Below are 25,400 nucleotides of genomic sequence, written 5' to 3' on the forward strand. Positions count from 1 at the left end.
TACTTATAGATGGAGAATGACGAGTTATAGTTTGGCTATTGGCTCCGCGCCAAGCGTCTTTCAGCTAAACAAGGAGCCAACTAGGCAGGAGCGAGCCGAGTCAGGTCAAAGAAAATTGAGGATCGGCAGGGACGGCCATTATTTATGGATGGGTGAGATAGGCGTTAACCTGGTCAACTGAGACTACTTCCAATGTGGGACTAAAATAAGTAAAAACCTCACCAATCCATCTTGGTAATATTCGGTATATCCTCAGTCGCATGTCATGCAACTCCAATGGATAGGTTTGAGTGAGGATTTTTCAAAAGGTTGCTTGGCCTGGTCAATTTGTTAGCCAATTGCCTTTTATTCTAGGAAAAAAAAAGGGATCTTTTTTATTAACTAAGAAGGGCTAATCCTCATGTTTCCTATCCTATATAGTCTCCAACATTGGGGATTGATCCCATTGGAATCGAATCCCAACCTCTTGCCTAGCTTGATGGTAAGAGGTAGTAACATTCAAAGAAGTGCTCGGTACATAGTTTAAAAAAAAGGAAAGAAATGGAGGAGGAAATAACATTCAATTTTAGTACACTCTATCGTGCATCTAGCTCAGTTTCTTTTTTTTTTATGGAATGAGGAGGAAATAAGGAACTTTCTCCAAATTTATTAAAGAGGAGGATATGTACAAGAGAAAGACAAGAAGAAATTGCAAGGAAGAGCACATGCAAAGGAAGAGATGCAAAGCATCTCCAAATGTTGCGGTAATCTTCCTTGACCCATTCAGACCCAAGCCGTCGAACAAAGACTCTTCCATTTCTCTCGAGCCAAATATGCCAATACATAGCCATCAAGAGCTGGATTTTCTTTTTCTTCCAGGAAGTCACAATGGTGGTGGAATTGGTTGGCCAGCCTAGTTTATATAGCCTCAATTGCCATATCAAATCCTGAAATATTATTTTAATATCAAATCCATATCAAATCCGCCTCAATTGTCCAGCCATACATAGCACGACTTTTAATATAAAATTGTGCCAGTTTTTAGTATACATTCATTGTGAGATTAAATAAAATTGGAAGACTATTATTTTGTTCCCAATTATATAAAATATTGTATCGCCCTGAAATATAAATATATTCTATTTCTTATATGAGTGGTGAGTTAGGTATTGAAATGGTCAAATGATTAGGACTTTCCTTGGATTATATCAGATGGAAGGTAAGGTAAGCTATCAATATTCACTTATGAAATTGTCCTCTGGATCCCTGCTTGAACCGGAATTGTATTTTTAGTCCCCATGGACAAGAAGTTTCTCGCGATCCATGGTTATGTTCAGTCCAAATTAACTGATTTTGAGGCTATATGACTAAAAAAACCCTCTATAACTTACAATTCCCAAATCCGTATTCACCTTAGTTGTTCCCGCGCCCTAGCTCCAATATAAAAGACATGCTAGAATATACATAGTTAAAGTATATTTTATATAATTATTCAGATTTGTACGCATATTTATCAAAAATATACAGAAATAGGTGAAAAATGTACATAAAAATGCGAAAATTATATAAAGTTCTGTAAAAAGGACCTGCTACAATTATACATAGTAATGAAAAGTATTCATTTTGCAAAAATAAATCCAAGTCTGCATAAGTGAACGGACATTGTATGCAAAGAGTGAAAAATACCTAATTGTCACAAAGGACCATGCTAGATGGATAGTATCATATACAAAAGAAGGTGAAAATAATAAGTCATCCAACACGAGAGAGAGAGAGAGAGAGAGAGAGAGAGAGAGAGAGAGAGAGAGAGAGAGAGAGAGAGAGAGAGAGGGTTGAAGGGAATTGATGGTGTCTTAAGGTGAAAAAAGAGGGATTTGAAAATGATTTGGAGTAGAGGATGGGAACAAAGCTTTCTAAGGATTTGGCAGGAAAAGATCAGTTAGTCAAGGGCATATATAGTATGTGAGGGAAGAAGGAACTAAACATTAAAACAAACTAGGAAAAGAGGCATTGAGAGATAAATTTTTGGTTAGTAGAGATTATATGTATAATTTTGCTCTAATCAAGGACTTTGGGGCAATTACCCTTGAATTTTATATCTCCTAGAGGTCAAAGATGTGTACAGGGACCTCCACTTTTCTCGGTGCAAGTCTAAGTCTCGGCTAAGATGATATAATTATCAAAGAGGTGGCATGCTTCATTTTAATCAAAATAATTTCTTATATAGAATTTATGAAGGATGCTCGGTTGGGAAGTTGACAAAATGGATGTATGAGCGAAGATATTGTCAAGAACTATATTTTTTGCCAAGAAGTAGGAAGGAGGAGTAAGAATGCTCCACATATAATGTTAAGAAGTAAGAAAATTACGTTGGAGACAATTTTTATGGTGCTCTTCATGATGTGATCACTGATCTAATAACTCTTCTCTTAGAAAAATAAATAAATAGATAAATAATTTTTTATGTTTCTGGTAGATAAAGTTTTTGTCCCGAGATGTCAGCCAATTCTAAGACCTTTGTGACAATAATTTAATTTATTTTTAAACAAATTCAAATAATAAAATTTATACTTTTAAATTTTATTCGTATGAATATAGATTAGTTATCTAGACCAGCAGGCTGCCTTCGGAGTTCTTAAAAAAGGATTAAGAGAGACACGATGGGTTGTACTTCCTTTCGCTGTTCAAGAGGATTAGGCCCCACTTGCAAGAAAAATAAAATAAAAATCGTGGAGCAATTAAGTCATTAATAACTAAATATATTGCTAACCTGAGTTTCTTTTTTTTATAGCTATGTAGTTACTGGATTAACTAGGTTGCTCATCGTATTTCGTTTGGCGCTAGAGCAATTTGTCACAAACTCTGTTGACCCCCTTGGAATTTTGTACTCCGGAAGATTTTTTTTTTTGATTGATAAGTTGGGTCTTGCTTTGACATCCTTTTTTTTTTTTTTTTTGCTGTCCCATTCAATCATCTTGGTTGGATGGTCGAAGTTGAAACTTCGAGCAGTTGGCACCTTGCATACTCCAATAAATAGTTTATTTTTTAATGCAATTAGATGAAAAAATAATGGTCATGATAGCCGTTCCCAACCCACGAGTAACAAATCATAATCTTTTTCTAATTTCTCTCTAGGATTCTATTATTGCCATCATCACATCTCATGGTCGGGATTTTTTTTTTTGTTCATTGATGCACCTAAGGACTACTTTTCTTGTACATTTCCGGTATTTCATCTCTCCCCAACACACACATTGCCTCATCCTTCTCATCTCAAAAATTTGAATATTTTAAATAATATGAAATGATACATATTTTTTTGACTATTTAATGCATAGATTAGAGATTTTCAAATTAAATTACATGATTTTTAGTATGTAAGCAATTTAGAAAATCATATATCATAACTTGGATCATAGATATGAGATTTATATCATCCAATCTAAACTTGACTGGATATGAATGGAGGTTCACTCAAGCGTAATCACATAAAGAGCAATAAAATCGATGCAGTGAGGTTGCAGCTTCTGAAATGTAAACCACACATTATTCATTTGAGATGAGAAAAACAAGCACATCCGAGAGGAATAAGAGATGAAACAAGGGAGCCGCGCCCTTCTTGAGCCATCGCATCAAGATATCACCACTTATTCTCGACTTCTTTCAAGACAAAACACTCACAATCCTCCCAATAAAAGCACACTCAAAGCAAACACTGAAAGCATGGCCAGCTACCATGACTCAGTCCTCTGCATGCAGTCCGAGAGCCTTAGGCATATGCGTCAGGGTTTGCAAGCAAAAATCCTTCCACAGCCTTCATCATCCCCAGCACTGCACCCATGAGCAGGCCCTTCTCCTCTTCGCTGAGATCAGTGTCGTCGAGGGTTTCATACTCTAGAATGACCTTCCCGACGGTGCTGCCATCGCTGGCAGCCTCAAACTTATGGTCGAACGAGTACGACTTCAGTCTCACGCCAAGAAGCCCTCCTTCGACGACAGAGTACTTGAACACATGCTTCTCGTTGTCCAGCACGTCCACCCGGTCCTTCACAAAGTTGGCCGGCAACTTCACAGCTGTGCAGAGTTGCATGGATTAAAAGTAATATTGTTAGATGGTTCATTAGTTGACCAGAGTGATTAATTTTGTCACTGCTTTTTTTTTGGTACATAATGATTCTTTGATTGTTTGATCAAAAAAAGAAAGGAAGAAGAAAAGAAGGATCGGAGGAGGAGGAGGAGGGAAGGAAAGGAAAAAGGAGGAACTAAAAGAAAAGGTGGCAACTTATATCGCATATCAGGCATTGGAGTGGTTGTATTTATTAAATCATGGGGGTTCAACAGATATGCAATGGACTCTTGTCTCTTCTCTATTAAGATCTACCGTTTTTATTTTTTTGTTAAATTTTTTTTTTCTTAACCGTATTCAGCATCTTTTGTGGTTTTTTTGGTCAATACCGACAAGCCCAGGCCATGCCCAGCTCTCACCAATATAAAAGAGCCACATCTGTTATCCACGTAAGTGCAGAGTCGTCTTCTTTTTTTTTTTCCCTATTTTTAAGAATAGGCCTTAAAAAAAAACACATAAGGTTGTCATAAATTCATACCGTCGGTGAAGTTAAATTTCTTGATGGTGCCGACTCCGCCATCACCACCACCAATCTCTACACTTGAGATTTGTTCAGGTGCGAGTCTTGGCATCAAGTTGTGCACATCAAGGATGCCAGCCTTCCATAGCCTGCCGAGGGCTACCGTCGACTTGCACTCCTCGACGACGGATCCTGCAACCATATTGATTGGTGAAAAAGAAGGAAAGAAGAGAAGGTTGTTTTGTCTTTGATCAGAGAGTAATTTGAAGGATGGAATGGCTGAGGAAGGGCTGGTTCCCTATTTATAGATGAGCAGTGATGGATGCAGAGAGTTGTTAAGGCTGTTCTCTTGGATAAACAAGGAAGCAAGTTTGAGTAGTGGCCAAGATTGATGGTCCATTAGGTAGGTGGCCGCATAGTCAATTCGGACTGCTTGAGTGTAGAATTAGAATAAGGGAAAGCCTCACCAACCCATTTAAGAACTTCTTTAGCCTTTTACATTAAATTAAACCTTAAATCTGGTCCATAAATTTTCACATCAAATCTTAGATCGTCAGAATTTTCATAACATGCTAATGTCCTCATGCTTAATGAGTCCTAGATGCCTCTGGCATAAGCCCAGAACCAAGATACAACATAATGTTTAAGTGCTTTTTTTTAAACACTATTCATGCATCAAGCTCTCAATCTCATTTGTTTGATACATCTGCAAGTCAACGCCTTGAATCTTGAGACTAAATTTAATAAAATTAAGTTAATTTGGCTGGTTTTTAAGAACATATATGAAAGAGCTATGTAAAAGAAGGACGCCGATTAAACTCTATACATGCAAACACCCATGCATGCGTGCATGCATATATCTGCTTACAAATTTTCAATTTCAAAGAATGTTTTATGATATATATGTTTTGCTACATCACTATTCCGATCCTCTTTAAATTATGTATGCATAAACATATGTGCATATATATGCACTTATTAGTTATACATTTAACATGATGATCAATAAGTTTGTTGTATAAAATTGCCATCATGGTATGTGTCTATCTTTCTTTTCTTTTTAAGATAAAAATGCAATAGGTGTTATATGAAAGGAAGAGGTCAATCTTCAACCAAACCACTCAAGCTAGCCATGTGAAGCCACCACGACCTTTTCCTCCTTTTAAATCATTTACTACTCATATAAGTATACGTCCTCTTCCATTGGTGAGCCGTTGCTTTCAATGTTTTCAGACCCACCGATTTGGGAACACCTACTACTCGGAAGTCTGAACTAGTAAACGTGCAGGCCTGCAAGGGCGGTGGTTTGCTTAATTTAAACTCGATTAACGACTTAGTAAGGTGACATGCATGTAGGACAGCAAGCCAACTTAGGACATATGACAAAGAAAAGATAACCTATGAAACAGTTTAATTTTCATTCGATACATAACTTCCACTTTGCTTAAAAATATGTCAACTTCCACTTGCTGCACGGCCTAACATAATTCTCGACCATTATATTAATATGAGGCCATTATACACACCTTCATGCCCCTTAATTAAGCATTCAAGGATTTAGTTAGGAGTACTTAAATGTCTTCGTTTCTTGAAGTAATTAGATGACTCGAATCTTCACCAACCACCTCCCATACATGAATAGATCTGACTAGACGTATGATTGGTCCCGTGATTGACTCATCGCCAATTGATATGCATGAAACTCACTTTTTCCAACCATTAGTAGCATTCTAATTAATAATCTTGATTTGGCATGGGCAACACTGTAACTTTTTAGTACTGATTAGGGTATCGAATATGTCAAAACCATATCCAAATTGGAAACTTTCTCATATATATATATATATATATATATATATATATATATATATATATATATATATATATATATATATATATATATATATATATATATATATATATATATATATATATATATATATATATATATATATATATATATATATATATATAAAAAGCAACTTCAAACATTGAAATGAATCCAAACTTGTTAATTAAGCATCATTATAAATAGGCATACCACTTTCAAGAACATATATAACTTATTTCAATCTGCCTAAAAGTGTGATCCAACCAATTTACTGTTTTTTTCTAACAATTAGGATGGGGAAGCTAGCTTTATCGGTCTCGGGATGATCCGGTCCAATCACTTTAGGGCATAGTGCTTTTGAGTCTCTCATCTAAATTTAGAATGATGACAAAATTTGAACTCGTGTCACTTAATATACAACTATAATTACTTTACTGAGTGAATCCGTTAGCATACTCAATTTACTAGATAAATCAATTTCCTGAACATCGACTGCTCACATAAAGAGAGTTTAATTTATTTTCTCATGTATAAGTTAATTGAAATGTACTTTCAGAAACAAACTATATGTTAATCAGAAATCACCCAGCTAACATCAAGATCATTTTATGGTCACTTTGTAAAAATAGTTTATGCAAACATTTTTGAGTCCTTTTTGAAATCTAAGCAGGGTAATACTAGAAACCACATAATTTTACTCGATATGAAGTGACTCGGGCATAGCACAATTAAGCAATGCTTGTGGCTGATTCAGTCAGCAGAAATTTTGGAACAACTCAAATTTCACAATTTGTATGAGCATTTTTCGGAAGTAACAAGAAATGTGGTTTCCTTCAAGGAAGAGAGAGAGAGAGAGAGAGAGAGAGAGAGAGAGAGAGAGAGTAAATGTGGCCACAAGGGTCAACCTGCTTAAGCCATGTGCAAACATTAGGCTTCCACGACCCGAAAAGTGTTGATGAGTTTTAGCAAGGCTTGGATTTGAGTTAAAGTTATGATGATGATCGATCTCATAACTTGATCAATAACCATGCAAAATATCACCTCAAAAGGCTGATTGCTTAAAGTGAATCTCCAACACGTAGAATAAGACGAGATTAATTTGATTTTGAGACACAGCTGGAAACCTTATAGATTTACCAGTGTGACTAAATGCTCAATATAAAGTTTTGACCATGTCTCCATTATGTAATCTTAATATTCATTATAATGTTTATTGGATTTAGAAAATAAAAATGAAAACGACCCGGTCAAACCAAAAGTCAGGTAGGATCCCACTTTGAGAACAAAATATTGGGACAAGGCTTGATGTTTTCATGATTCATTTCTAGATAACCTTTTCTACAACTTAAAATAAGATCACCAAAAAAAGAAAAGGGACAGCCAGTTTATAAATGTTGAGAACTCATCAGGTCTTAATCAAGCCCTTGTTTTCTTGACCTTATGTGGAGCCGCCTCCTTTTATTTTTAACTTTTCCTCTTCAAGAAGAAGCTCTTCTTGCATGTTGCCAATTCGGTGCTTTGAGAAGCTTTCACCTCCTTCAGAGTTTTGTGTGATGTGATCGAGAGAGAGAGAGAGAGAGAGAGAGAGAGAGAGAGAGAGAGAGAACCCTCAACCATGTCCCACCCTCTAATCCTTCGTTTTTAAGTTGGCTCAGGCCAGCCATGACATGGATTTAAGTTGGACCGGAACAGTGATGGGTTCGTCTGAGCATGCAACTGCAGCTCTAGCATTCATTTGGGCCAATCTTAGCCAGCCTTTTAGAAACCTGAAATCCTTGCCTGACACAACGAATACATTTAACTTTATATGCAGGCTAAAACGTTACACATCTAATTAGTTGCATGCGTTGATGTAGTTGATAGCTACCTAATAATCAAAAGTTCTCAAATAATAAGAATGCTCGTGCTAAAAGACATCCAGCCCTCAAATTAAATCTTGGGCCAGTCCTCACTTTTAGTACAACTCTAAAGAGCCCAAGACAATCTCATTGCTCAGGGTTTTGGTACCAATTATGCATGCAGAGCCCAAACTATTGCCCAGCCCAACCCATCCACCTTTATTTTAGAGTGGATTGCAGACTCGAATTTTTTTAACTCTCAGAGCAGACATAGGCCCTGTTTGGGAGAGCTGTTGGCAGTAGAGCTGTTGGCAGTAGAGCTGTTATAAAAAGCTGTTTGCTGTTTGGTAACTACATTTGTGCTGTGGCACTTTAACATTTGTTTGGTAAATAACTGAGAAAGTACTTTTGCATGACAAAATGACCATAAAGGACATTACTAGTTTATACAATAGTGCATAATAAAATATAATATATATTAATACATAAATATATGATATAGTATAATATTAATGTAATGTAACATAATATTATTATAATATAGTACTATAACATTGTATACTATAGGATAATAATTTAATATAATATTAAATTATTTAACATAACATAATATTATATTATATTATATTTATAGTATAATACAATAATAAATGTATAAAATATTATAATTATTAGTATAAATTAATTTTTTACTCTTTTGATGACCATTTATTTCTCTAACAAATTTTCTAACTAGGTGAAAAAATTGGTTAAATAATTACTAATATTATTTATTTATTTATTTATTTATTATTTTATTTCATTAAAATATATTTATTTATTATTTTATTTATTTATTTATTCGTTCATTTATATACATATTTATTTATTTATTTATTTTTCTTTTTTTCTTTTTCGGCGGCATTGAGGAGAAGGAGATAGAGAGGGAGAGAGAGAGGAGGGGATGGTGAGAGAGAAAGAGGCGGTGCGATTGAGATTTTTGGGAGGAAAAAGAATGGGGGTATTTTGGTCAAAAATACAGCTTCCCGACAAAGCTGAAAACAGCATTTTCGGAAAGCTCCAAAATTGAGCTTATGCCAAAAAGCTGTTTTCAGCTTCCCGCAAAAGCTGAAACAGCTTCTTGGAAATTTTACCAAACACAGTTTTTTACCTAAAAGTACTTTTGGAGGGCCAGAAAGTGCTTTTTGGCCCTCCAAAAGCTCTCCCAAACAGGGCCATATACGAAGATCTAATATTAAAAAGCTTATTAAAGAAACGGCTATTTGGACATTTTCCGTCCCCATGCAAGTTATATCGTTAGATTAGTGACTATATCAGCAGTTATGCGGCATTTTATATATATAGCTGGACAATATTTTAGAAGGCCGAAAAAAATCAAATACTCGTCGCCAGCCCAACAAAAATATATTTAACAATCAACAAGAAGTTGCTTTAGTGGCAAACATTTGCATTATTAACTTTATCTCCCATCGCAAGCGCTAATAACAACCACCACCGCAACTGCCATCATCTTATTCCAAGTAAATCCTGCCCATGGCTAGGTTCAGGTTGTATATTCTCGTCCAAAAGAATTCACCACCTTTCACGATGTCAACCGTTGGATCACAAAATGGCCTCTTTCAACTCTGTGCAGGCGGCTGAAAGAAAGAGTCGGAATGCTTTAAGAACTATACGAGATGAGATTCCGCAGTTGATATCATGAAAGAAAGTGAATCATTCTTTCGCATGAAAGATACACCCGGACCCAATAATGGCCATCATTTTCATCATAATAGAAAAAAAAAACGCTCTTGGGAGGTTCCTATTTGAGGATATTAGCATCACTGAAGCTTTGACAAAAATACACGAAGGGGAAGCAGTGCAAGAAAAGAAAGCTTTTTGGGCCAAAGGTGACTGACTCCTGCATGACTGAAAGATAGAAGGAAGGAAAGAAAAAAAAATCTCGCAGGATGTCAAAAGCTCACGAACCATTTAAAAGCAAAAGCAAAAGCAAAAGCACCAAAACAGCTAAGCATCATCACACTTAACACGCCTTCGAAGGGAACCTGAACTCTCTAGAGAAGTAATCTCACCAGAAATAACCCAAAAGCTCCATACCTACAAGCAACTATTTTCCAGAGACTAGAATAAAAGTTGGCCAACTCAAAAGCTCTTTTGGAGTGACATACGTGGCCAAAACCTCCATACGTGGCCAAAACCTCCTTGGAGTTGTAAAGCTGGTGTTCCGCGCCAATTTCACTTCCATAAAGCCTATAAGCTTCTAGCAATTTCAATTGCCACCAAGAAGCCTTTAGCCAATGTGATCGTTGGCATACACTGAAAGGATACACTTACTTGAACATGAAGTTCTAGAGCAGTCTGAAAACTTACAGAAAGAGGTTGTATGGCCTCTGTAACTCAGTTGACCGACCGAAAATTACAACCTCAATAGACCAAAAACTTTGGGAAACTACTAGAAAAATGTTATATGGAACTTTATAACTTGTAACCATCTATGTGCTTTTGCAGCAAGAGAGATTGACTGTCCTAGCCGCACTGAAGGCAAACATGGCCAACTTAAGTGCTCGACCCTGCACGAACTCCATGCCAGCTCTAAAACAAGTGACTTCTCTGAAAATTCTCACAAGCTGGTGGACCAACTAAATACCCCTTCAGCTCATGAACTTGAACCTATGGGCATCCTTCCCGCCAAAAGTTTGTTTGGATGGTTGGGCTCAAAATTCAGTAGAATTTGTGAGTTGGAATAGTACAACCAGCAAGATCAAAGAATTACAAGCTGGGCTGGATCTATATTCATAAATATCCAAATTAGATTTAGAGTGGGCTGGAACCCGAATCTCATAGGGAGAAAAAAAATCTGAGATATTTATAAATATAAGCCTAATGCAGCCTGTAATCCTATGATCTTGCTAGTTGTACTGGCCCAACACATGTATCCTATAGGATTTTTTGCTCGATCATCCAAACAGACTCTAAAAGTGATAGCTATTCCAGCTATGGTAATGGTAGAAGCAACTTGTGTAAATAAGTTGACAAAGGCCGGCCATTCAATCCAAACAAAAATATCACCATGGGAAGTTCCGTTTCTATCCAATAACACATAGAAAACAAAATTCTTCCATCCATATCTCCTCCCCACTCGCCAAGAACCACACTTTTCTTTAAGATGAGGGATTCTTCAGGCGTGGATATCCTCCTTCCCCCAAAAGGACCTCTAATCTTTTGACAGAGAGGCCACCATCATGTTCACTTTAATTTTTGCTGGTCGGCGGGGATATTCTGATTACATTACAATCATACGCAAGTCGAGCCAAATCAAATTCCATGGGGTTACATACTCTAAAGAACAGACACCGATCCCATCCTTGCACACACACCCTAAAGATAAGATGATGACTATGACCTAAAAGTAAAAGCAGAGAGGAGAGAGCTCCTTTCAGAGCGACCCTCCTTGTCGCCCTCCTGTGATTCCTTGAGCGCCCCACAACTTTTGGCCTTCCATTATTCCATTCCCCGAGTACAAATTATGCCCACCCCTAATTCTTCACTGCGCATTCCCTTCCTAGGCTCCCCAGTGAGCTCCCAGAGTAGCCATACATAGAAGAAGCCTCCTTCTTCACCAATTCGAATTGTTTAGGTGAAACCGTCTCACCCATGCTTCCAGAACTAGAGGTATGGCAACCATGTCCCTACATAATGATAGGAGAATGGCTTCATGTAAATAGTTGAATTCTGAGATTCTAATGTTCATCTACAACTACAGAAAGCTCGAGTAACAGAGTTGCATGTCCGAATGGACTGCAACGGCTGTGTGCAGAAGATCAAGAAGGTGATGCATGGAATTGATGGTAATGAATCACCATCAACTGGAGAAAAAGTTAGCGTTCGCTGCATGTTTTATTCTCCTGTGTGTGGAGTTGTAATCCTGTTGTCTCTGTTTTCTGTAGGTGTATATGATGTCTATGTCGATTCTGCTCAGCAGAAGTTGACAGTCGTAGGGAGGGCCGATCCTGAAAAGATAGTCAAAGCCATCAAGAAGACAGGAAAGATTGCCACAATCTGTTCCCACACAGAACAGGTTGAGCCCAGTGGCTCCGAGCAGCCACCACCATCCACTGAAGCCGCAGCAAGCAGCAACCCACCATCCACTGAAGCTGCTGACCAACCTCCAAGCATGGCCCCTCCTGCCCCACCAGGAGAGCCCCCGCAAGAAGCCCCACCCGAAGAAACCAAAGCCCCGGAAATAAATCCATCACCCGAAGCCAAGGATGCCACCCCAACTGAACCTAGAGACGTGGAGGAGATCCACATGGTGCATCACTACCCACAGAGCTACATCTACAGAGAGCACTGGAACCAGTACCCTACTAGTGGACATGAGATCAGACATGAGGCTCCATACCACGTTACCCACAGCTATAGCAGCTACAGGCCATCCCCTTATGTAACAGGATATGGACACCTCCAGTCACCTCCACAGGACATTAGATACAGTGGGGCAGAAGCACACCATGATGGTTATTATCATAACCGAGGAGCTGGAGATGGAAACCAGATTACCTCTATCTTCAGTGATGAGAATCCAAATGCATGCAGGATAGTATGAGCAATGAATAGGTTGTAAGACGAGGGGTATGAGGAAGAAGATATCATAGCCAAAGGAGCTGCAGAACTATACTTCTGCATATATAAGAGTATTCATTAAGAAGCTAAAGGCAGTGATAAGGAAAAATAATGCAGTGGTGGCAGCTTTAAACAATAAATCTCTAGATGAGGAAAGAAGAGAATCGGATACTTAGCTTGCAGCAGAAGAGAGAATCTCCTTCATACATCTGATACTACTACAGATTAATCTATCTCTTGCCTAAGAATCTTACAAAATCGTGCTCCACTGTATTTCTCAGTCCAGTATATGGAAAAAGAAGCTGCTCTAGATTTTTGTGAGAATTCCAACCTAGGTGTTGTAACAATCTAGTATATGAGACAGATGGTCTAGAGTTTGTTGAGAATCTCAACCTAGGTGGTACAAGGAGCAGCAACCATGTACAAACAACTAGTTGGTTATATAATTTGCTAAATTATTTTATTGATGTGATTGTTGTCATCAAAAAAAAAAAAACTTGCATATGCTTTACAATGTCATCAGACTTATCAGTATCTACGAAGCGAATGAAAGAAAGTAGACCAATTTGCATGGCCGGGTTCAAATTGACAAAGTTTTTGTAAAGTTTTTGCTGCAAGATACAAAAAAGCTAAGAACACCAGGTAAACCAATAAAGGTACTATTTTAGATCACAATTAAAAAGTTGACCTTGGCACCTTTTTAGTCTTCTCCAACAACTGTGTCAGTAAAAGCCTCGGCTACATAATCCAATATTCTCATTGGAGTTTACTGCCTAACCATGATGGATGATAGTTTATTTTTCCACAATGAGAATAACAGTCTGATGCTGTACAGACATGAAAACTACAATAAGAACATAGAGCCACCATTTGGACAATTTTCCCCTTCCAACATTATGTTAGATAACATAGTTCAATTTCTGCCACAAACCATAAACGAATAACATGAGCAAACATTTCTTCAATTAAAACCATAAAACTACCAAATCCGTGGTACAAAAAGGTGGAATAAACTTGCAGATTGTAATTGGCAACGAATGTTATGTTAATGGTATTAGCCACAGACAATGAGCAGATATTAAAGAGTTACTACTGGCATGGACTCCAAAATTTATAACTTGTCAAATGAACTTGTAAAAGTTAGACTCATCAACCAAGCATCAACAAAGGCGTGCCTATCATCAACAAAGATATACTACTTGAAAAACTGTCACAAAATCGATTTTTATATCATTAATGAGACTGATGAACAATTACCAGAGAAAATTGAAGTAATTTATAACATTGCTTGGCTGGAATTTTATAACTCTCTAAAGGCAAGAGTAGGGGAGCAAATTTGACCGAACCCAGAAAAGCCAACCAAATCTGACCCTTTTGGGGGCAGGATGTCAAGGATATTCAGTTCGGTCAGGTACAAGTTTTTCTTTTTCCTGATCTAGAGTTTAAGAGGGTCATATATGGGTAGAGCTTTGACCCAACTCAGGTTATGAAAATAGAGTTTTATTTGGGTCAGGATGAGTGATGACTTTGGGTATGGGATGCTGGGTCTCTTTTTAATACTTTCTGCGTAGTTACCTTGGACAGAGTCATCAAGAATTCCAAGGCTTGGTTTAAACAGGTTGAAGTTGGTTTGGGTTTGGGTAATGCAAGATAGAACAGTTCAAAGATCGGTCAGGTCGGATTGGGTCATGAATGTCGAATCATCACGACCTGAATCATCACCACCCCCAGGCAAGAGTGTCAACATCAGCACTCTAAAGGTGGCTACTGCCATAGGTAAGAACAACACAAGAAAAACTATTACCAATATTTACACGATCATCTGCTTGGAATTTTCTCTACTATCAAATAAATAACATACAAAACTGTTCTAGCCATGGGCCTTTACGGCTACAGATAGACCAACACCATGGCTTACCATATTCAGATATCAATTTCCCATAGAGATTCTTATAATACATAGAAAAAAAATTAGATCTCAAACAATGCAAAAGGTGAACCATCAAAAGCTACGTTCCTTGGTCATCGCGAGTTATCATCATCACTACCACTTTGGGATTCATCTTCTTCCCCATATATCAATTCATCAATATCTTCCTCTTCACCGTCATCACTATGATGCTCGGCCAACTGCGGTTGAACCGTACACTTTCCAGCCATATCAATCTGAAAAGTGGAGATAATATATCAGCCATGTTACACAATCATAAGGAATTTACCCGAGGTTAGAAAAGAATAATCCATTACAACCTGTGTCATGATCAGCCGAAAACGACCAGATAGCTTTAATAAAGGTTCTATTGCCGCACATTTTAGCCCTGTCATCTGCAATAGAGAAGGATTAAAAATTTGCCTTCCATTTCATGCAATGTAGGGTATCCATGAAAGTAAAAAACCAATGCCGAGGAGCAACAAAATGCTACAGTATAAAAAGTGAGAGAACTTTCAGATGAGACACCACAAATTTACTGACTGGTTCTGTGCAGAAATGTTGACGCACATGAAGATGCAATAATATTTTGAATTCAAATGTAAGATAAGCAGCAATATATTGATTACACAACATAATGCAAAAATGTTTGTAAAGTACTCAACCGAAATGTCCCTACTTAATAGGAAACCAAAAAGTTCAAATGATATTATGATATCAAAGAGAACCAAGTCAAGAATCGAAATTTTTCAAAGACAATCAACAATGGTTATTAATATATTTCACGTTATACCTGATTCAGAAAACATTACTGTATATTATACATGAATACATATGAGGAATTCAAATAGATAATTTTTGATGATCCTGCTGTCAGACCCAAGCATCTTCTATAAGATTGTAGCTTTTAGTAAAAATATTTTAACCAACAATTTATCATCAGCTGTCTCTCTGCAAACATGCAATTGATGCCCTGAGACTAATCATAAAATCAGCCAGCTAAAAGCAACCAGATGCCTATTTCCTTTGCCCAGTTCTATTGCAGCTTCTACAATTATTTTACTTTTGATTCCCCTTGATATAAATACTTAAAATCCTTGTGTACCTTCGAGATACTAGGAGCCATTACACCTAGTGATCCTATATGTAGAAGCCTCCTATAATGTAGAGCATACAGGTGCTAGCCCAAGTCCCAAACCTACCCAACCCAAAGAAATAAGCATAACAAACCATGTATTCATCAATCATCATGCAACGCACAATAAATGACAAAACTCTACTTGTAGTGCCATCAGCAAAACCATGTCTTGGCAGCCATAAGTTGCCAAATTTTCCCAAGCCCATTGGATGTTAAATAAACAAAATTCAAGATGCCATTCTGTACATTGATTACCCACAAGAAATGGAAATGCAGAAAATGTACATAAAAATGAATATCAAACAGATGTACTATGTCAGCAAAAAATATAGTACACAAATATGCACCATTTGTGTGACAACCAACACGAAGACAGAAAAGGAATACCTTTTGCAAGCAATTAAGAAGTTGCGCAGAAGACTCTTGAGATATGATAAAGTGACCGTGGTTGACTAAAATACAATATATCCATGGGATAGCATGATTTGTACTGGCTGATCTGTTAAAGAAAGTTTAATCCAGTCATCATTTAAGAATTAACCGCTTGACATGCAATTAGATATATACATTTATTCTTGTGAAAACCAAAAAACATGAAATAGTGAGCTACAGTTTATTGGCAACCATGGAGGAAGATTTGAGTTTAGCACCACTGCAAAAACCTGACACATAATCCACCACACTTGCGGCAGTGACTACAACATCAAAATTATAGTTCAAAGTGGCCTACAGGTAAAAATTTCAACGATTTTAGCTCCTTCATGTTATGTCCAAGCAAAATGTTCTCGATAATTTTTTTTCCGGATGGGATTAAATTTACTTATTCATCACAAATGGTGTCAAAGAAACTGTGTCACAGAATACAGGTGCTAATCATATCACCCGCCCAAAAGATAAAGCAAAAAGGTACTAGAAACATGACTTGAACTTGGTTACACTCATGCAGATCACCATCCAGATCTGGTCAGGTTTAGATTGGATGATAGGAGTCCCAAATAGATGATTCAAACTGTTAGATGTGATCTACTACCTCTCAACTGCCTACACATAAAAAATCATATGATTTGGAAACTCCTAGCCTATGCACCAAGTGGTCAAAAATAGGCAGTTTAAATAACATGAAACAGAACATGATTTTTTGGCTACTTGATGCATAAGCTAGAGGTCTCCACATCCCATAATTTTTGGTGTCTAAGCAATTTAAAGATAGTAGATCACATTCAATGGCTCGCATCATCGATGTAGGACCTCTATCATCTAATCTAAACTTAACCAGATCTTAGTAGAGATCTACTCGAGTATAACCATGTCTACCTCATTGAAACATTATAGCAAAAAAATTAAGCTTTGGGAGCCGGTGGACTGAAGCCAAAGAAAAACATGCTAATAGAAAAATTATAGCATATTAGGCTGGCAATGCTTATATCAATATTATGATGAGCCATCTAGTGGAGGTCAACAGCAGGAATTCAGAAGGTTGTATATAAGAGGAAAAAGATTTCTTCCTTTGCACGAGCCAAATTCAGGTCAACAAGCCATAATTATACCATGTGCTTACATAAAAGATGGCAAGTTAACAAGAAAGCACTAATCCTACGAAGTCCTGAAAGATGAACAAGAACCAGGATGCTGCAAAATCATTCTTCATAGTGGTCTAATCACATGCAAATGATGTAGTCTTCTCTTTTGAAAATGATTGTGTGAAGCAACTTAACAATAAGCTCTACCGACATCAGCGTTTTCCTTTTATATTCACAATATGAAAAGCAAAATTCTAATGAATCTAGAATCGGAACAATTTAAATATCATAACACTGATGGCTTTGCATTTAAAATCCGTGAAAGCATGTAATGCAATGATTTGGTGATGTTAGGGTTAAGATTAGATATATGGGCATAATGGAGTTTCTCTTCAACGGTAATATAAGTGGTGGATAAAACTATACACCTCTATTCAGTGCCTACCTATAGACAGTATTTTTTTTTACATGAAAGAAGGGGGGGGTGTGGAGGAGAGTTCATCACAATAATTGGAGTCTTTATTTGTCCTCAGTGCCCCTTGGATCAAAGAAGGTAGAGATGAGTTCAAGGGATGGAAATTCAATTCAAGCATTCCCATTATAATATTTTAAGGAGCAGCCCAATGCACGATAATTCCGCCATTGCAAAGTTTGGGGAGGGTTAGATGAACGCAGCCTTACCCTCACATGTAGAGAGGTCATTTCCATGTTTCGAATGCGCTACCTCCATGTCACAATGGAGCAAACCTACCATTGTGCCAAGGCTCGCCTTCCATTCACATTATAAAATATATATATATATATATAATTGATTGCTCTACTAAAATGTAGAAAGGAAATTGGTATACCTTGTTTTCAATGCAGACACCAAGATTTCAAGGAATTTGTAAGCATCACTGGAGCTCATGGACAAGATATGTGCCCTTATCTAGCAATAAATAATAAGATGCAATCAGTATTTACTTCTGGATTCTTGCAAAATATTTAAAGTAAGCTGTTTACAATCAAATGAGAAACCTAGATAAAAAGGCAATCATGATAAGCCACCTCCAAAATTTTATTGTTTACTAATTTTACGAGAGACAAACCTTCTTTGCTGACACATTAGCATCAACTGACAAGTGGCTGCCACTGAATATGTCCATAGCAGTTTTAATAGGACTACTGGAATAGCTTCCTGTGCTGAGATCAGCTTTACTACCAAGAATCCCTGCTGCTCTCAGCCTATCTTCTAAACATATAACATCATCCTCTTTCATTTGTTGCAGGCTAACTGCATGAGCCAACAACAATAAGCAAAATAGATCGAGTTTTAAAATGCATACCATGGTAATAAAACGGACAAAAAATACATTTTATACGACAAACCAAATAAACAAAAACACATTGAGTTCTCATTGGGAATTCAAAAGAAATATAACCGACCATTAATACCATTAATCACCACACAGCATCGAAGTTTCATGACACATAGAGGTACTCAAAATTATAACTAGCTATCACAATGCTTTCCATATGACAAGGAGGAAAACCTTATGCTCAGAAAAACTCCTGTTTTTGGAGTATTTCGAGTTTTTACATATAAACATGGCTTAACTAATTTCCTGCGCGCTGCCAACTATGTGGCGACATCAGCACATAAGACCACACACTCAAGTGGCTATGTGTAGGTATAGCACCACTATGACAGGAATATAGCAGACAACAACGTGTTTTCTAGTGAATGGTTCAGAATGATTGTTCAAGTGCTGGAGAAGATGAAAAATAACATATCATGCCTTCTACTATGAAGCAGAAAAACATTACAAGGTAAATAGAAAAGAAAACAAAAAAACAAAATTATAAGCAAATTAAAAATTAAAGAATAATGAGTGGTCCATGTTGTAGGCCAAAGCCATCATATGCCAACGGCATTCAAAGGAGGCTTATTAACAGGGTAAGGGACATGGCAAACAATGTTAAAGAAGATTGTCGAACTTGAAAATGATTAGCAACTTAAAGAGTAACGTGAACTAAAAGTAGTCTTGGAATTTCTTACTGTCTATATAAAACATGATAAATCCTTCAATTCCCCTCTTTTATAGTATCCTCCATAATGCATGAGGCGATTGTTGTGAAAATTTCTTGTCTAAACTGAATTTTAAGCAGAAAGTTGCCAAATAAGAAAGAATTTGGATGAATGTGGATGAATTTGGACGCCACAAACCCTCCAAGGAAGAATAAGATGGGATGATGGCTGGTTTCCTCATCATACATACATGGCAAATAACAAGTGCCATACACATCACCACCTGTCTTGCTTGGATTGTCAGAAGATCTCCCAAGGATAGGCGAGATGGAAATTGCAGAGATTCCTCAACCAAATAATGCATGCCATTTCTTCCATTAAGCCATATACACAAACTATATTTATTACCCCACATGCCTCTCATCACTAAATTCTATAATCATCTCCTTGATATCAGGATTCATGCTTTCCCTCAAAAAAGATACCAGAACCTTGCTCCATCTAGAATCGCAAAAAACTACTGACATGATCACTTTCAGAATGCTAGCTGCCATAACTTCAAGATTTCCACACTTCCCTATCCCCAGATGAAGCCAGTTATCCTTTACCTCAACATTTTGATCCAAGTAGGAAGCAGCCTAAAAGAGATGGCTAGTAACTTTCTCTCCCTCAAGCAGAAAACGTTCCAAAAACAATAATCTAGAACCATCCTGACTATCCCAACATCAAGAGATTAAAACTTTAGTTATACAATATGCAGAAAAGACCTCATCCATGCATTTCAACTATCACTTAAGCCACATATATACAATACTTTTCCCTAACTACCTGATTCCAAAATCCCTCTTTATCACTACCTCTTGTCTATAGCCTTTTGCTAATAAATCCCATTATAAACATTCAACATTCTGTTGCTTTGCCTCAGTTAACATTCCTAATATATCCCAAACATACACACATAACACAAAAAAATATTTCTAATATGTATTGGAGGACGTAGAAACCGTGGACAATCAACCTAAATTGAATTAAGATAATAGTGCAAGATGGCATTTCGCCCAAAGGTTTGGGTTAACCTATGCATGCCCATTCAACGTTACTTCTTGCATACATTTTCCCATACCCCACATGCATCATGCACACACAAACCCGGCAGTGGCAAAGCCATGCATACCTGACCGCAGCCCTGCCCAGAGACACACACAAACATGAATCATGTAGCATTACACAATAACTATTATTAGTAGTAACTGCCATGTAAGCTTATGAGAAATAATTCCATCACATCTAGGATCAGAGATGCTGCAGAGCTAGATATAATTAGTTTCAATGGTTAGTCTCACTAATGAAATTTGCCAAGCATTAAATGAATATTTAATAATGCATGTACAAAAATCACATGTACAATGGAATAAATAGGTTAGTGCTTGATTATTTTATGCAACTCGATGAAACGATAGTTAAAAGATAATTACCAAACTGGTAAGATATCTATGATAATAAACAGAAAACACACAACCTCTTGTATCTACAGGCAAAACTTTGTTCTTATTGCTCAGGGAATCGACCATTGCAATCTTCATATCTGCAATCACATGTGTCGCAGCATGCTTTCTTTTCTTGTCTTGACCATAAAGCTTTGGAAGTGGTAATACAGCATCTTCTGCATTTGCACGGTCTAGTGCAGTGATTGTCCCTGAAATATAAAGGAATTTTAGCACCATTATTTGAGACAAGTCTCTAACAAGAAGAAGAACTATAAAACACAGATCGCATCATTAATACAATCACATGTATCTAGCAGTTAATTCAAGCTAACCATGTCTTGGATCTAAAATGAGTTCTTACTGTGCTCAACTCTTTTGTTAACAATAACCCATCAAATGAGAATAATTTTGTAAATGCATATGTTGTACCTTTAGTTTGAGTAGCTTGAGCTTTCCGAACAATGGAAGACTTGTCCATTGGTAAGAGAACCCCACTTTGATAGGTACCCAAATTTACATCTGTACCATATTGCACCATGACTTTCTCAAATGTTGGCTTTATCAGGGAACCATGAGCAATGAACACTTGCCCAGAAGCAGGCTTGATTATGCTTTGAAATTTTGCAGCATATACTGCCATGCCCGTATTATTTTTTGCAAGGGAAGGATCAATAGACAATGAAATCTTGGTAGGCTTTCTATTTCGCAAGTTGTCAATACTACTTCCATACCAGAAATAACAGAGACCTGTCTCTGAAATGGCCAAAACATATAAACCTTCATCATCAGTGCCCTCAGCATCTGAGCTCTTGCTGTCCAGAAAGATGGCTGGATGCTCCATTGAAAGAACACAACTAGCAGACTGCTTTTTGCCACCACCTACTTTCCAGATGGCAACATATCTTTCACCAACTCCAGATGATAAGATATACTTTCCATCTTCACTGAAAATCATGCATCGAACAGCCACCTGTACAGCAGCACAGATTTCAGCATGGTTGTTCTACAGCAGATGCAGTGACCCAGAACAGGTAGGCATAGACCAAAAAAGAGGGAAAAGGAGACAAGAATAGAACAAAAGGGAGTAAAGGATAATCCCACACACCGGGTGTCCGGAAAGCTTTTGTATCTTCTTGTTATCTGAGCAATTGAAAACCTTCAACTGAGCAGCAGCAGTGGCCATTATCCTACCATCTGATAAGGAGACATAATTAGTTTGTCAGTGTTGGCATTGAACTGTGTCCATAATGAGAAGAAACAAAGTCATCCTTTTTTAAGGTACCCTTTACGTTGTAGTTGAGGATCTAGCCGCCAATAAAGCATGAAAATATAACTCATTGAACATTAAAGACTTTAAACATCTACTGATCATAAGGTTGGAAAGAAAACATTTGCTGAAGATGTTCCCAGCATGCACTAATGCAGATATATACATGAGACAGGCAAACAAACCCACTAAGCATAGCTCTGGTTATCAGATTAATCAATTTTCCAATAATGTGCCCTGATGGAAGATGCCTTAGTGGATAAACCTAGATGCCTCACAATGGAAAATTTAAATTTTGCAGTAGTCGAGTGGGCATGTTAAAAAAGAGAAAATTGTATTCTTGGATTAGCCAGAGTACTTCTCGCAGCATACCAAAGACAAACAAGCATACAGAAATTGATTGCACTCAGAAGAAGCAACTTATTTAGTTTAGAGGTTATGTTTTCAAACCATGGAAGCATTTTGTTCAGTTTTAAGCTGCATGAGTCTACTGTTTAACAAGCAATAACACCAATTTGTCTACACTATATTAAATTGAGTGCTCTATTCCAAGAAAAAACATTTTGTCGGCAACAACAATATAATACCTGCAGAGATAGACAACGATGATATTGCTTTTGAAGAAGATCTAAATTTGCATATAATGCTCCCTGTTTTAGTATCAATCTGGCAAACCATACCATCAACACCTGCTGTATATACACAATGATGATATTTTGAAAATGAAACAGCACTAACACCCCTGCCAGTTATTAAAGATACCATGGTTAGTTATCATAGAACCAATACCAGTAGTGCATTCATTTGGAAGCATTTCAAAGGACATAGATATGAAAATATTTTCTTCATTTAGTTAAAAATAAATAGTCAAACAGTTATCATATAAAAGAGAATTCTGCACTAGAGTGAACATTTCATACGTAACCCTGCACTTATGTGTGTCCAGCAGTTTTTTAATGGAAAATTATATATATATAAGTTCTGATTGAGTTGGTCAGAATAAGTCATCTCAAAAGTGACATATTGGAAGTAAATCTAAGTATAAATAACCTATCATTGAAACCATACCATGTAGAAGACACTTTCAGTTATTAAACAGCCTTTGCAAAAAGATAACCGATGCGTTAAAATTTGGGTATACATGAAAGAGCACAAACTGAGGGGTCAATAACTCAGATGGATACAGTCAAAATTGTTTCAAGAACTGTTTCTACTTCAGAGGCTGCATAAGATAGGAAATTGCCAAGTGGGATTTAGGCAGTTAACCCTTAGTTGACGGGAAAAGCCGTTTTGTTTGATCAAACAGAGGCCAGTAGGCTTTATTACATCAAGTCAAAATAATGTTATGAATCCTTCTTTATCTTTCATATCCATAGCTACATTCTCCACAAGATAAGTGCTATCAGGTTTCTTGATTCTTCCACGATATCCATGGGTTTTGACCAATCAATAAAGATTACTAAGGTATTAAAAAAAAAATGCTGGAGGATAGAAACAGCTCTTTAGATAAGGTTTCACTTCTACACGATGAAAGAAAAAAAACTCCAGAAAAAATCATGTTCCAACTTACTTCTAATTATAGATATCGGCAAGGGTGCTTGGGTGTTTAGTAAGAGCCTAGAGGCTCTAAAGTGGATTGGCAAACAAACAAGAGGATTTATGAGGATGGCATCCTACAGTGAATAAGATATTTCTATCTCCATCATCTGAATTTTAAGTCAACCAACTTGGATGAAGCATTCAAGCAGAGCTGGATCTGAGACTTTGTTTTTAACTCATGAGAATGGAGGCCTTGCTGGCAGATCTGCAGACCCATCATCAGCCCACTTACTCTCTGAAACACATGAACCTTAAAGATCACAAGTACATAAAATTCTAGTGCACTATATTCAAGCGAAGATCTCCAATGCTAACAGTTGTTTGGCAAACTACATAACTATGACTCCAGTATTCAATTAGCATATTAGAGAATACAGATTAAGATATATACTGACTTCAAGTCCATTATTTCTTCAGTAGATTGCACACCCCTATTAACAATTCCAAGCTACGGCTCCTTAGTAAATGAGTTTGAGCCAACCTACCTTAGCTACATCAATTGGTCACGTACACTAAAGTACGAGGTTTCTGACTCTAAGTTTAGTAAACTACAATTTTTATTTTCATAATCACATTCAGTCCCATGTACATAAAGATGACACTAACTTGGTATACTATCACGAATCAGTAAATCTTTTGATCCGACCGCATCAACAATAATATGAACAACATTGGCACTTCCAAGTCCACCATAAAAGAAACCCAGAACAAGAAACTCACCCGGGATGGCAGTCGCTGACTTTCCACCTCAACTGACCTGCAGAGACATCAAGTGCCAAAACATCGCCACTCCCCGTCCCCAACACCAACAGAGAACTTCCAGGCTTTTTTCTCTTCTGCACGGCAGAAACCAAATCAGTCCCCAAAACAAACAAATAATAGGCATACGATAATAGTTGTCCACGAAAAACTGCATCTTTGGATTTGTGAAGTAAAAAACCTTGCTCCCCAGCTGCACCCACTTCATGCAAGTGTAATCAAGCGAAAGATGGCCGCTTTTGGGCTCGGAAAGCATGTTCGAAGTATCGGATGAGGCTATGTCCACGAATTCAGTCTGTAACTGACCCTTTACGGTGTCCCATATCTGAAGAACAACGGCCAAGGAATCAAATGCCGGAAACAACCAGATATCTCCTTTAATTCCTTTTATAAGAAAACCGAAGAGAAAAGAAAGAAAATAACCTTGATTCGGCCATCACCGGAGGTAGTGGCGAAGAAATCTGATGAGGGGCTAAAAGCGGTCAGGAGGTCTCTGAGGTTCGGAGAGCTCATCCTCTTTCTGAAACCAAATTAAAAGTTCGAATTCATAGGAAGGAAGAAGAAATCTTTGCTCAAGACAACGAGAGGGGACCTACCAATCGAAAGGAAGCGAGCTCGCGAGGAGGAATCCGAAACGAAGAGGAAGGAGGAGGCGGTGATTTAACGAGCTTTGTCTCTATCGCGCTCTGTGTTTTCCCTCCGAGGTCCAAAATCTCTCCATTCTAAAACCCTAAAGCCTCTTCAATTTTCCTTTTCCGCAAATGCCCCTGATTCACGGGTCATGGCCCGCCTGGGTCTACCGTAGCCCGTAGGCTTTCACCTCGCCTGTGGATCT

At 37.4% G+C, this 25,400-nt stretch overlaps 3 protein-coding genes across 4 annotated transcripts; 1 reads left to right on the forward strand and 2 right to left on the reverse strand.

Annotated features, from left to right (window-relative positions):
- Nucleotides 1-3,504: 3,504 nt before the first annotated feature.
- LOC103711447 (major pollen allergen Aln g 1-like) lies at nt 3,505-4,841 on the reverse strand. The gene is made up of 2 exons (XM_008797586.5): nt 4,584-4,841; nt 3,505-4,053 (listed from the first exon to the last, which is right to left on the reverse strand). The coding sequence occupies exons 1-2, from the start codon at nt 4,765-4,767 to the stop codon at nt 3,749-3,751; spliced, it is 489 nt and encodes a 162-aa protein (XP_008795808.3). The 5' UTR covers nt 4,768-4,841; the 3' UTR covers nt 3,505-3,748.
- Nucleotides 4,842-11,708: 6,867 nt separating this feature from the next.
- On the forward strand, nt 11,709-13,322 carry LOC103711446 (uncharacterized). The gene is made up of 3 exons (XM_008797585.6): nt 11,709-11,906; nt 11,998-12,082; nt 12,182-13,322. The coding sequence occupies exons 1-3, from the start codon at nt 11,889-11,891 to the stop codon at nt 12,838-12,840; spliced, it is 762 nt and encodes a 253-aa protein (XP_008795807.3). The 5' UTR covers nt 11,709-11,888; the 3' UTR covers nt 12,841-13,322.
- Nucleotides 13,323-14,666: 1,344 nt separating this feature from the next.
- On the reverse strand, nt 14,667-25,400 carry LOC103711445 (transducin family protein / WD-40 repeat family protein). Of its 2 annotated transcripts, XM_008797583.5 has the most exons (13): nt 25,162-25,400; nt 24,989-25,085; nt 24,747-24,890; nt 24,527-24,642; nt 22,795-22,949; nt 22,046-22,134; nt 21,370-21,910; nt 20,973-21,149; nt 18,534-18,718; nt 18,294-18,373; nt 16,313-16,424; nt 15,108-15,182; nt 14,667-15,023 (listed from the first exon to the last, which is right to left on the reverse strand). In XM_008797583.5, exons 2-13 carry the CDS (start codon nt 25,076-25,078, stop codon nt 14,880-14,882), a joined length of 1,908 nt encoding a protein of 635 aa, XP_008795805.1. In that variant the 5' UTR covers nt 25,079-25,085; nt 25,162-25,400; the 3' UTR covers nt 14,667-14,879. The 2 variants fall into 2 exon arrangements, 1 of the variants encoding a protein (XP_008795805.1); XR_015967896.2 differs by lacking the exon at nt 16,313-16,424 and having other exon boundaries at nt 25,162-25,353.

The sequence above is a fragment of the Phoenix dactylifera genome, chromosome 8 (genome assembly GCF_051530095.1).
Source record: "Phoenix dactylifera cultivar Ajwa chromosome 8, Ajwa_hap1_PhDact_Kaust_v1.1, whole genome shotgun sequence".
Lineage (NCBI taxonomy): Eukaryota > Viridiplantae > Streptophyta > Magnoliopsida > Arecales > Arecaceae > Phoenix > Phoenix dactylifera.